The following is a 12,777-nucleotide window of genomic DNA, read 5'->3' as shown; positions in this document are numbered from 1 at the left end:
TCTTTGTTCAAGCAAAGCGCTAATTTTGAAAAACGGCTCAATAAATAAATCTATAAATAAATGAATAAATCGCAGCCCTGTGGTTCGGTGCGCGTGGAAGCAGGATGTTAACTTGTGCAGGCTTCTGAATAGCAAGCCCGTTAATGAGGTCTGTAATTTGAGAGCAGACATAATATTCGGATGGCTTGCCACCCTGCTGTTCAGAGGGTAGCAGTGAAGTTTGCTTTAAATGCGAAGCGTCTGTTCCTCCTCAGAACCCCTAACACAAGAACAGATGGGTGGAATATGGAGCACGGAAGGTTTTACCTCTGAGGTGGTAACAGTGAAGCCACTCATTAACACTGAATTTACCACTTCGTTAGCAACGTTGCTTCCTGTTGAGAAAAGCTAGTATAGGATGTCAGATCGACTGAGCATACATTTGTCTAGCTGTGTGACGATAACAAGCTTGGACATTAAAAAAACACAAACTTGAAATCATCACCTCACCTAGCTCAGTCGGCTTAATCTGGCGCTGTGAGGGCTCGTTAGAAAGTCATTACGGCTTTTACGAAGTTTCTGTTATCTGTGCAGCGGTGAAGCCACATTTTATTTTAAAAAATCTTTACGCTGGGACCCCGTCTTCTTCCTGATACACCGGTTAATCTGTCCTGCTTTCTAACGCCTGTTTGTATGTCCCCACTTGTAAGGATCCAAGTATTTAACACAAGAGGCTCGTGCTGGGAGCTGTTTTATCACCATTTTAGAGTGATAAGATGGAATATGATCTCATTGGAGGTGTACTTTGTTCCCATGGAAATTGGTCAATTTTAGCAACAGCTGAGAGTTTTAAAGGCAGAAGCAGGAAGGTTGTAACCCAAAGGTGTGGATTCCTTATGTTCTTGTAATTAAAGTCCTCGCAGGAGTATTCAGGGCTAACAGCAGGGTACGTTATGAATGGAGATGGCGAAAATGGGTGTTGAATAATAATGTGACGGGAACAATGCAAGTCTGTTTTCTGAGAAACGAGGCGCTGAAGTATTAGTTAAAAAGATAATATTGTTTTGCTGTGCAAAATAATTCAAAGCTGAAAATGATTTTTTTTTCTTAGAACTATCAATGAGTTGGTGTAAATAATGGCTTGCAGAAGCATGTAAAGAGAGTTTGTGAATTGCACCGGCTGGTGACGAACACATTTTAATCTGCGGTTACGTTTTGTTCGGTTTTTTTTTACAGAAGTAACTGCAAGAATGGCTGATCTGAAGCAGGAAGCCAACGAGGAGCCCAGTCCAGACTCTGCGTGTGACAGTACAGATATCACTCAGGTGTCATTAAAGACTCAGACATCATCTCTGAAGAACAATGCTTCATGTCTGCCGGAGCAGCTGTCCTCAGACATTTATGAAAAACCCTTAAATGGAGCCCAGCCAGCTCTATTTGTACATAGTAGTGCCCCTGCTGCTTCCATTGCAGAGCGTACCTTGCCTTCAGAAACCGTTGTTAATGGACCTGTTTCGCACACCACCTCAGATAAGCTGTGCACCCTAAAGAAAGCCAGTGTGTCGCTGAGTAACACCCAAGCTACAGGACCATCGTCAAAGACCTCCAGCCCTCACGTTTTGCAGCCACCTAATGAACATGAGATGCCTACAAAATTGGACACTAAGAAGACTGCACAGCCAGCAGTGAAGGGATTTGTCCCCGACTCGCTGACCACGCAGAAAGATGGCCGGGCAAAGAAGTGCGACGTGGAAGAGCAGTCCAAGGCGGAGGAGACCGTTCTGTCCGAGGAGACGTCCGACGAAACGCCCATCAGCCACACAAAGACCCGGCAGGAAGTGAACCATGGGAGTACATGGGACTTCTCCCTAGAGTCTTCCGAAAGCTCCTCGGATGAATACGAAAGCCATGACCTGAACTGGGACCCTCAGAAGGAGTTCATGCGGTTTCTGTGGGATGACGATGAGAACGACGTGGAGAAGGAGGAAGAAGCCCCACCTCAGCCTAGCGGCCAGAGGAGGAGGAAGCGTAAGATGGACATTGTAGAGATGGACGACATTTCTGAGAACGTTTGGTCTGACTTGAACCACGCCTCCAAAAGATCGAAAATGGATGGTGCCCCGGAGTATGAGGAGGGCTTTCAAAACACTGTTTCCCATAAGAAGGTGCATTCCTTAAGGAAAAAACCCCACGCAGAGTCGTCTGTCAAGTCAGGCGAGAACTATCCCAGTGAAACCGTCGAAGCCATCAAACAGCTGATTTTAAGTTCGCCCGCAAAAAACCATCTTGATGAAAACGACGACGATGAGACGGAAGGCCTTCCCGTTGCAGGAGGCAAACTGAAACCGATCAAGACCGAGCCGTCGGCAGGCCTGGGGGCTGAGCAGGAGCCCTCATTTTTCCCTTGCACAAAGTGCAATGTGAATTTTAAAGAGAAGAAGCATTTGCACAGGCATATGATGTATCACTTAGATGGAAATAATCAGTTCCGTCATGTTAATGTGCCAAGGCCCTTCATATGTAGGGAGTGTGGGCGTTCCTTCCGCGATCGCAACTCTCTGCTGAAACACATGATCATTCACCAGGAGAGGAGGGAGAAGCTAATGGAGGAAATAAAAGGAATGAATGAACTGCAGGACGAAGGCAGGAATGCAAGATTACAGTGCCCACAGTGTGTTTTTGGAACAAATTGCCCCAAAACCTTTGTTCAGCATGCCAAAACGCACGAGAAGGATAAAAGGTATTACTGTTGTGACGAGTGCAACTTCATGGCAGTGACAGAGAATGAACTGGAGTGTCACCAGGTCAGTGCCCACAGTGCAACACTGAAGCCCACTTATATATTCATGCAGAAGAATTACACAAAAGGTCAGAAGTTAGCAGCCAAGTATGGTTTATTAAGCCGTTCCCAAAAGTCTGTCTCCTATGCTTGTAAAATATGCCCTTTCAGCACTCTGAACAAAAACGTTCTGAAAAAGCACGTTGAGCTTATCCATCAGCAGCAATATCACGAAGAGCATGATTGTCCGCCGTATGGCAAAACAAATGACTATGCAGCCCCAGCATTTGAGCAGCAGAAGTTTGCAGGGAAGTCGCAAAAAATTGAGTTGCCGAGATTACAGTTGAAGCCAAAGTTCTGCATGGAGAAGCCAGCTTTCAGGAACCGGTCAGAAACACCCTTCTTGTCAGATGGTTTCTCTGACCTATTCAGAAAGAACAAAAACATGCAGAAAGCCAGGAAAGGCATTTTGAACTCAAAACTGACCAAATGGAGTCTTAGCAATGCTGCGAGCCAGTTGTCATCTTCTCGCAAGAATGAGAAGCAGAACAAGTTGTTCTTTCAACAGAACGAGAAAATTGATGTTACAACAGGTCTTCCGTATGCGGAAGACAGCGACGGGGAGCATGAATATGGAGGCATGTTTCCAATAAACCTGGAAAAGCAGAGCTCACACACCAACAGTTACAAGTTACAAGCCCCCAAAATGGAAAAGTCCGGCAGCATCTACTTTCCTAGTTACGACTCCGACCACAGCCAGGGCGACAGTGAGGATTCTGACAGCAGGAACTTAGGGGGGGTGAGGTCCATCAGCAGGAAGTCTCCTAACAAAAGGAAAATGACATCTCCCTATTCAGATGCTGCAGAAAAAGTCACTCTCGCCATCCTGCCCAAACCCGAACAAAATCAGAAGCAGAATGATGGGGCTGAGGACCCTGGGGAAGACAACTACGACTTCAGCGACTATACCAGCGAGGCTACGGCAAACTTCTTGGATTGTAATGAAAATGAGCAAAACCCGTACGCTAGGAACTATTTTATCCGTAGACAGAGGTTTACCTCGTCTAAAGACGACAGGGGCCCCACCAGCCACGTGTTTGAGAAGAGTGGTGGCAGCGCTGAAAAAGACACAAATGCCATCCAGAAAGTCAGGGTCAAGGAGGAGTGTATCGAAACCGAAGTCTGTGAAGAGGCGCCCGAATCCGGCTTGGCGCTGCACAGCGACCCCTATCCCACGTTTGATGTGTCCCCCTTCACAACGGAGAGGAAGTCGTGCCCGTACTGCCCCGCGCTGTTCGAGTCGGGGGTCGGCCTGTCCAACCACGTCCGCGGGCATCTCCACAGGGTGGGGCTGAGCTACGACGCGCGCCACGTCGTGTCGCCAGAGCAGGTCGCTTCTCAGGACAGGAAGCCGCGCATCCGGAGGAAAATCACTGCAGTGAGGCGCATTAAAAAAGGTAAAAGCTTTCTTCCCCATTTGTTGTTACATCTAACTGGATGTTTTGGGGTTGTATTTAAGATGTGTGGCTTGACTAGTTTGCCTGGAGAGTGATGTAATTTAAAGAATTGCTTTTCCTGATAAATCCGTTCTTCTGTGTAACGTAACATAGCGCAGGCTTTTGTTCTGCGCTGTAAGGTATCAGTACCATCTGTGTACAAACTGATTTATATCGGTGCGATTCGGACACAAATACAAAAATGTTAAATCTGATGATTTAGCTGGTCCCATTGTCTTGCTGTATATTGGATTGAATTCTACGATCTCTTATAGTATGCTGTTGAATTTGCAACAGACTTCATGTTATTTTTGGCAAAGTCAACCCAGCAGATGTCTTCAGATAATGGTGAAACCTGAACCAGAGGAAACGGGTGAAAAGTATGTGGAATTGCACTTAAAACGGAGAATAGGTCGCACTTCTTTACCCAAATAGATGTGGGGCTATGGACGAAACTACACGTCCATGTTGTTGAAGCCAGTCCTCTGTGTTCATTTAAGAAACAGCTGGATGAGATCCTCAGATCAGTTAGCCACGTGACTACCATGTGGACGAGATGGGCCAAACAGCCTCCTCCTGCTTCCGGGTCTGGTTTTGCCAGTATGAAATCTCGTGTTGAGTTCCTGTGTTGACTCTCTCCCTCGTGTTTCGCCAGTGGACAAGCCCGAGTCGCAGACGGAGCACACCTGCCCCCTCTGCGGGGGGTGGTTCGACACGAAGACCGGCCTGTCCAATCACGTCCGGGGCCACCTGAAGCGGATCGGGAAGACCATCTCCAGCACCAGCAAATCCCCCGTCTGCATCCTCAACGAGATGATGCAGGACGAGGAGGAGTACAAGCACCTCTTACAGGTGCTCAGCAAGAAGCGCTTCTTCTCCCGGCCCTTCGTGTCCCAGAAGTTCGCCAGCAGCGACGGTCTGTTCCTGTCGCCCACCGGGATACCGGTGAAAATCCAGCACACCGGCCAAGACGGGAAGGCGTGGGGCGCGGCGGTGGCGCGGCAGGAGGAGGAGGGCTTGGAAAAACAGCGGACAGAGGCCAACCCCGAGGAGAAGGGCTCTCCGTCGAGCACTCTGATCGAGCTCCTGAAGAAGAGGAGACAGGACGAGGAGATGGAGATATGCAAGAATCGCTCCCAGACCGCGAGGAAGCGGCTCGCTGCCTCGCCTCCCAAAGATGGCAGCACTGGGACAACGGTGAAAACGGAGCTCACCTGGCAGCCAGGTAAGGAACGCACCTGAGCACCTCTGCAAAGCACATGAGTGTCTTCCAAGCCGGGCAAAAAAAAGGTGTCTCATGCTCTTAACAAGCCACACGTTTTCTGATTCTGGGATTCTATTTGGATCACATTTTAATGTTAGATTAGCTGTAAGCCAGTGAAATCTTGAGCCTTTTCCTGCTGGATCATCTCATGTTCTGTCCTGCTGGTTCTGGGGTCGTTAGGTGACCAGTGAAAGGACATTATCGGACAAGTATTTTGTCTTTTTAAATGGAGACGTGCAGCGTGGCTGTAATTATCGAGATGAATAAATGTGTTTCACAGGCATTTGATGCCCTGTGATCGTCAGGGTGCCCCATGTTGTCAGTGAAAGGAAGCCAGCAGATCATGGCCTGGCTTTTCTGAGCAGGTTTGGAGATGGAGAATGTGTTTTGAAGCACTAAAAGTGAACAGAATGGACGCGACCAGAAAACAAAGGGCTGTGCGTGTTCAGGTTTCTGGGTTGCGTGGTTGTACCTCATCGGTCCCCTTGTGGGGTTCTGAAGGAAAGAACGAAGATGCAGTGTTTAGTTCCTTCATTCCCATAGTGCACTGCAGTGCTCATGTAAAGACAAGGGAGGTGTCATGAGCTCAGTGTTGGACCTGTGTTTTTTCCTCTGAGTTACAGCGCCAGAACATCGAGGGTTTTGTGTTTGGTAGACGAGTGATGACGGCTACCAGACTGAAGGAGGCTATGTTAGTACTAGCTTGAAGGATTGCACCTGAGAAACTAGTAATGATTGCTCTCCCTGTGTTATTTCAGATGTTAAGCTGATTGTTCTTTTGTTTCGCACGAAGACAAGGGAACCAGAAGCTCCAATAATTAATTTGCATTATAGCACGCACATCAATCGTAATGAGCATACCGCAGCATTAAACAAAGAGTCTCATCTCACAGCTGTTTAGTATATTTTAACACCTTGACAGCTTTCATTGTTTACGGGACTTTATTTTGAATTGCACATTTTCATTAAGGTAGTGTAGTTTTAATCTTTCTAAAGTTCTTTTCTGTGTGTGTGATGGGAGGGATTACTGTGTAACCTCAAAATCACCAATGGTTTGTTGAGGTGAAATAACCACCAGAAATCAAAATGTGGCGATTGGGTAAATTAATGTGATGTGTACATAAAAAAACAGGCATCATCAGCTTTATTTAAAATTAGGATTAAAAGCCTTTGAATACTTTGATGTTGGGTGGGGCCACATCAGTGCTGTGTTCTCACCTGTGGTATGCACCTGTCCAGATAAGAGAGTCGGTCTGAACATCAGTGTTAAGAAGAAAAGCCTTTAAAGCTGGATATTGCCAACCAGTGGCAGCTTCACTATTTATCGAAATCCTGTGTCTTTGATATGAAAGGTTAACTTGTGACAGCAATTTGTGGCTCATGTTTCACAGATCTTGCACAGGACTGGACAGTCTGACCGCTAGTGAGCGTAAAACAAATTACTTGCTAAACAGGCAGTTCCATTGCACACCCAATTACAAAATATATTTCTAAATTCAGGTCAGAATGCCACTGGTGTGTGGAGATGTGTGTGTTTTTATTATTAATTTCCTTTGTGCTTCCTGTCTTTTGTTTATGAGGGCTGTGCTGAAGATGAGTGCTTTTAAATACACGTCTGGAGAGTCGTTCTCAGATGTGTAGGAGAAACCCCAGCACTGTGCGAACAGCCTGTAGCATGTTCTTTTGCCTTTGTATAGACATAATAAATGGACCAGCAGGCTGTCTTCATGTAACTGCCTTTATTTAGCCCATCATTAAGACAGCTAAAGATTTCCAGGTAACAGATGTGTTTTCAGCAGGTGCGAAAGCAGGCAACGCTGTTGTTTTTTTGAGTCCCTTATTCTTGTCGTTGTCGCTGGTTTTACGAAAACACCCTGTAGTTGTTCCATCTTTTTCCGTCATCCCGGCCGGCATCCTCGAGTGCCTGGTGTCCCCTGCTCTGCGCACTCCTGTGCGCGTCCGCTCCGGTCGATCACATCTTCCACACGTTACCGGAGAGCAGCCCGTCCCTTCCCGCTATCCGGGCTCAGCCAGCTCCTCTCCGGGTGAGGCTGCTTGTCCCGGAGTCCCGGACAGCAGGACTGGGATGCCGGTCCATGGAAGAGCCACGGAGACGGGGGCCATCCTGAATCCCTGAAGCGATCCCACCCGGCACGGGCACTGCAGGAGACGCTTGTTCTCCGGTTTCCCTGGCGTCTCTGGCGCAGAGCTCTCGGCACCGCTGTGACGATGTGTCCTGCTCCCTCACGGGGAATCTGGGGCCTGTTGTGGTGTCAGTCTGGGGTTATTCATTCGAAAGTGTGGCATCGGTTTTTCTTTGCCATCCCCGGCTGACTCGGCATGCTTGCTTTCGTGTTCTGTGTTTTAGGACTTTTCCCTGTGATGGGGAGGTGCGGGTGTGCAGGAGAGTCCTGTCCAGCCTGCGCCTGCCCCTGCCCTTCCCCTGGGATTTGTCCCTCCCTACGATAAGCAGCTCGCTGGCCTGGGAATGGGGCCCGAGGGGTTCGCAGACGACGAACTTTAAAGTTTATCTTTCCAGAGCGCACACCGCTCCCTCGTTTAAGTCCCTTTTTCTGTCCCTGAAACGTTTTTGCCTTTTCCTATTGATGTGTGACGTGCAACGTTGACACGCGTCAGTCACACATCAGGAAAATTTGCAGATTGCAGTGAACAGTTTAGCACTTCCTCAAATGTCATCTTTTGTTTTTTCTTTTTTTTTTGTATCGTAATGATTCCCCGTGTAAAACGAAATCTAAAAAAACAGATGGAAGGCAGCATTGAAGCAGTCAGGGAATTGCAGTTTAACTTGTTAATCTGTGTGCTCTGTAGGATTTCCCCAAATAATACCATCTTTACGTGGAATAAAAGCAGTGTAAATGATAATTACAGTGAGAGAAAGAAATTGGTCGTCTTACAGCAAGCAGTTGTTGTTCAAAAGGTTTGTGTTTTGAAATACAGATGGAGAAGACTCAGTCAGACGTGAGAAGAGGACTGTGGCCACACGAGTAATGAACATGAAAGAAAAATCGCTAACCAAGTTTAAAAAAGTAAACCTAGGATTTTAATGCAGGGACTTGTGTGTATGTTCAAGGCGTTTGTAGTTTGGGTACGTTGAGAGAACTGGAATGCCTGCCGGAGCTTTGATGTGCTTGTGCTCTGATTTTATTTATTTTTTTTGTGATGAAATCCATCTTTAATATTCAAAGATTTAACATGCCGGATTTTTGTTTTTGTGTCTCAGAGAAAAACGAGCTCAATAAGAAGGTGTGCGTGCACTGCAACACCACGTTCCCCAGCGCGGTCAGCCTGTCCAACCACCTGCGGGCGTACGCGAGGAGGAAACGGGCCGCGCTCCTGGAAGGAACCAGTAAGAGTTTCCACTGCAGCGGCTCTCGCGGAGCGTTAAGACCTCCCCGCGTAACGGTCCGGCGTCGGTCTACTTTACTGAGCTGTAAGACGACGGTCTGGGGGGATGAAAACTAGAAGCGTAGCGAGCGCTGCTTCTGTAGAACAGAATTCTGTAGGACCGTGGTTTAAATGTCCCGGGTGAAAGGAGAGCGAGGTTTCTTCAGACCCTCTGGGGTTGCTCTGTTTGCTAGATAGAGGGTAATTGATCCAGCGGTCTTATCCAGGTGTGTCTTGAATGCAGACGGGGTATTAGCTTCAACAACGTGGCTGGGTTCCTAATTTTTTTTTTCCCCCCCCCCAAAAAAAACACTTTTCTTGTAGCTTATGACTGCAAGCAGAAGAAACCTCGGTCGAGGCCGGGGCCGAAGAAGAAGGTCTTCCCGCTGCCCCACACGGCGGACGAAATATACAGGCTGACGTGCAGGTATTGCTGTGCTTCTGACCTTGGTTTTCGCACTGAGCAGCTTTCAGCGCAGGGAAACAGAATGACCATGAGGTGGCAGTAAAATATGACCTTCAAGTGAGACGGGAGAGTGTGGTTTCAAGATGGTGTCGCAGAGCCCAGGATGTATTTTCATTCAGTAGATACTACACACGTACAAAAAAACACGCGTAGCAGCAGGTAAAGCTTCAGCACTTGCAGTTCTATCGCTTCAGGCACCACAGGGCTGAACGAGTATAGTGTGCCTGTCTGGCCAGCCTCTCTCCCCCCGGCTGTTCCAATCCCAGGACATCAGTGGGACATCTTTGTGGTGTCGCACTGGGGTCTCCAGCTCCTGTCCCGAGGAGCTCCAGTCTCGCGGATTGTATGGGTACCCATCAGCTCGCCACTTTCTGATGACCTGGAATACTTGCCTGCATGGGAGCGTAGTTCGATCCAGAGGTCGTTTGGAACAGAACCGCTGCACCGCTCCAGGCCCAGAGTTGGCTCGCTTAGTTCGCCGGTGGCTCCCCAGCGCTTCTGCTCCCGTAGAAGGAGGTGATGTGGGGGGCTGAGACGCCTGGCGAGCGGGGCGGGGGTGTGCTTGGAGCGAGCTGCCCTAACCCCCGCCGCAGGGGAGGAGGGGGGGCTCGGACCTGCGGCGTTCTTGCGAATTCCGGCCACGTGACTGCTCTTTTTTTTTCTTCCTTCCTTCCTTCCCTCCCCCCACGGAGCAGGTTCTGCGACCTGGTGTTCCAGGGCCCGCTGTCGGTGCAGGAGGACTGGATCAAGCACCTGCAGCGCCACCTCATGAACACCAGCGTCCCCAGGACGGGGGCCGGCATGGTGGAGGTCACCTCGCTGCCCAAGGACGCGCCCGCCCTGCCCGAGCCCTCGCCCCTGCTGGTGCCGCAGGCCGCCTCCTGAGCAGAGAGCTACTGAGCCACATCAGTGTGCATATGTACATAGTATACATAAAATATACATATAAATATAATTTTTTATAATGCGGACAGACTTTACCTTCCCTTTTTATAGAGGCGTCTTATTGTCCTTTTACAAGAACTGTACAATTACTAATAGAAGGCTGTTCTAAGATGTCTTGAGGAAGTGGAAGTGGACAGCGATGGGTTTGAGGGCTGCGTAGCTCGGCCTTACTGGCGTCGAGAGACGATTTCGAAAGCGAGTGCGTTTTTGGCGGGGTTTCACGCGATCTTTCCGTTTGTGAGGGGTAGACGCCAGCGTGGCGGTCGTTTATTTTTCTCAGTTTGTGTTTCAGTCGACAGTGCAAACCCACTACCAAAAGACACAACCCGTACCTCAGATCCCGGCAGGCTGGCGGCAGCACGGAGAGATGCTGCTTTTGCAGAAACACTGGCAGGATGTTTGTTCGCGGACTGTACAGGCAGAAGCTGTTCAATAAAGTGAACAGTCATGTGGTGTAAATTCTTGTATTTCACATTAAGCACACGATGACCGACATCAAAAAGATTTAAACTGAAGACAGATCATGCTGTTCAGCCTTTATAAACTTACAGGACTGTATGAAGATTTTGTCTTTTTTCTAAGCATAGAAATATTTTTTACTAACTCAAAATGCATTGATTTAGTTCACACACGTATTGCTTGCACAAGAGCTTGTTGGATTCAGGGTCACGGCTAGCTGGGTACAAACAGTGAGAATTCACTGATATAAGTTCCTGAATTATATTAGACATTGATGTCTATTAGATCATTTAAGCAAGTAAAAAATACAAACTTGTATTGTTTTGCTGTGGCGGAAACTCTTCTGTAATGGTGTTTAATACTGTTTTTATAATATTTCCTCTTATTAAGAAACCCTTATGTGAAAACTACCTTTCTGATTACTGTTTCAGGACACATGCAGGTAAATATGAACAGAGTCATCTACAGATAATTATACACGTAAACCACATGGTAATGGTGCTGAAATTTCTTCATTCTGTATGCTAAATTAAAAAAAAAAAGATAAAAGGTTTTAGTTTTTTCATTGCAAAAAATAAACTGTGTGTGTTTCGGAGTAGTGAGTGTAACAAAAACAAGTGAAGCATTTGTATTTAATTTTTGGATGTACTGAAATGGCGGTATCCACCGTGTAAATCCTTCAGCCTCCTGCTGTAGATATAGCACCCCTTTGCTGAAATAAAAAAGGTAAAATTTTCTTCTGCTTTGTGTTAAGAATTTTACTTGTTTGCAAAACACTGATTTTATTGGAGAGATGTTGTTGCATGTTTTATATTGGCATTACCATCTGTAGGTGTAGGTAATGGTATTATTATTTAAATCTAGTAATAGACTGTACAGCAGCATGTGTTGTAGGCAAGACCATTCTGTCTGATGGACAGGGGTGTCCTTTGTGGGCAAGTCCATTGTGTGCTGGGGGAAGAGGGTGTTTACAGGCAGCAAGTCTGATTGCGTGAGGGAGATTTCCACGCTTACCTGGGTATTTGCTGAGTTTTCTGTTGACATTCCAAGTAGTAACTACTTAGAAGTGTTTTACTGGGTCACTGAATTATTTCCCTTAAAACAAGGGGGTAAACAGTGACACAGGATCAAAACAAAACCAGTTCATCAATCTTCCTGAATCGCACGGTGAATGTGGGCATTGTTGAAGCACTCTGACTTCAAGTGACTTTTAAAAAAAACTTTAGAACCATAACACACCGGTAATTTTGGAACAGCTGCAATTTAATAAACGCTTTCAATGGGTTAGCTCAAGATCAGTGGAAAGGGGGCTAATCCTGCAGTTCAGCATTTTAGCTGGGGCAGTATTTAAACTCATGATCAAAGCTGTACAATCCAATTGCCATCGCGTCAGTCTGGGGGGAATTGGGGGACATTAATGCTCCTTCTGTGGGAGTAATGGTGCTGTTTGGTGGCTTCATTAGCGGCCCTGGCCGCATCAGGCGGCGCTCTCCGCGGAGGCCGGGGGCCGCGCTGCGGGTTAATAAATAAAAAGGTTCTAATGAGATTGCGGCAGCATGACCGGGCCTTCCCTCCCGGCGGCAGCGCGCTGGAGCTGCTGGGGAGGGAGCGCAGCGCGTCCCTGGCCTGGGACCCTCGCCTGCCATCTGCCAGGGGGGCCGGAGCCGGCCGGGGCGCGCAGAGCCCATTCCCGGCAGCCCGAGCACCAGGGCGCCTCCCCTGGGGGCGGGGGGGGACTTTATTAAAACTCTATATAACAGTAATCCTATTGCAAGGAAGAAAAAAAAGATACGCCCCCCCCCCTCCGCATTAATTTGAATTGGGTTAGGTAATTAGTGGGCATGGTAAAGTGAGAAAATAGCATAGTGATTTTTTTTCTAAAATGTTTTTTTCCCCGTTTGGTAAAACCAGTCGGCAAAAGCAATAGGCGATGATTTAGGCACGTTTCCACTTGAATACGGCGGCCTTAGGTGGTTATTAAGAA

The 12,777-nt window shown here is 47.6% G+C and overlaps 1 protein-coding gene across 2 annotated transcripts in view; it reads left to right on the top strand.

Annotated features, from left to right (window-relative positions):
- The window catches only part of znf644b (zinc finger protein 644b), a 32,701-nt gene extending 21,172 nt beyond the window's left edge, over nt 1-11,529 (top strand). For both annotated transcript variants that reach the window (XM_088927785.1, XM_088927784.1), the window contains 5 exons: nt 1,216-4,215; nt 4,910-5,479; nt 8,760-8,885; nt 9,248-9,350; nt 10,085-11,529. In XM_088927785.1, the coding sequence (XP_088783911.1) occupies nt 1,230-4,215; nt 4,910-5,479; nt 8,760-8,885; nt 9,248-9,350; nt 10,085-10,274 (3,975 nt within the window). In that variant the 5' untranslated portion in view covers nt 1,216-1,229 and the 3' untranslated portion in view covers nt 10,275-11,529. The remainder of the gene's footprint in view (nt 1-1,215; nt 4,216-4,909; nt 5,480-8,759; nt 8,886-9,247; nt 9,351-10,084) is intronic.
- Nucleotides 11,530-12,777: the final 1,248 nt, after the last annotated feature.

The sequence above is a fragment of the Atractosteus spatula genome, chromosome 11 (genome assembly GCF_055471065.1).
Source record: "Atractosteus spatula isolate fAtrSpa1 chromosome 11, fAtrSpa1.hap1, whole genome shotgun sequence".
Lineage (NCBI taxonomy): Eukaryota > Metazoa > Chordata > Actinopteri > Semionotiformes > Lepisosteidae > Atractosteus > Atractosteus spatula.
Note: the sequence above shows the minus strand (reverse complement) of the source record. Positions and strands in the feature narration are given on the sequence as shown.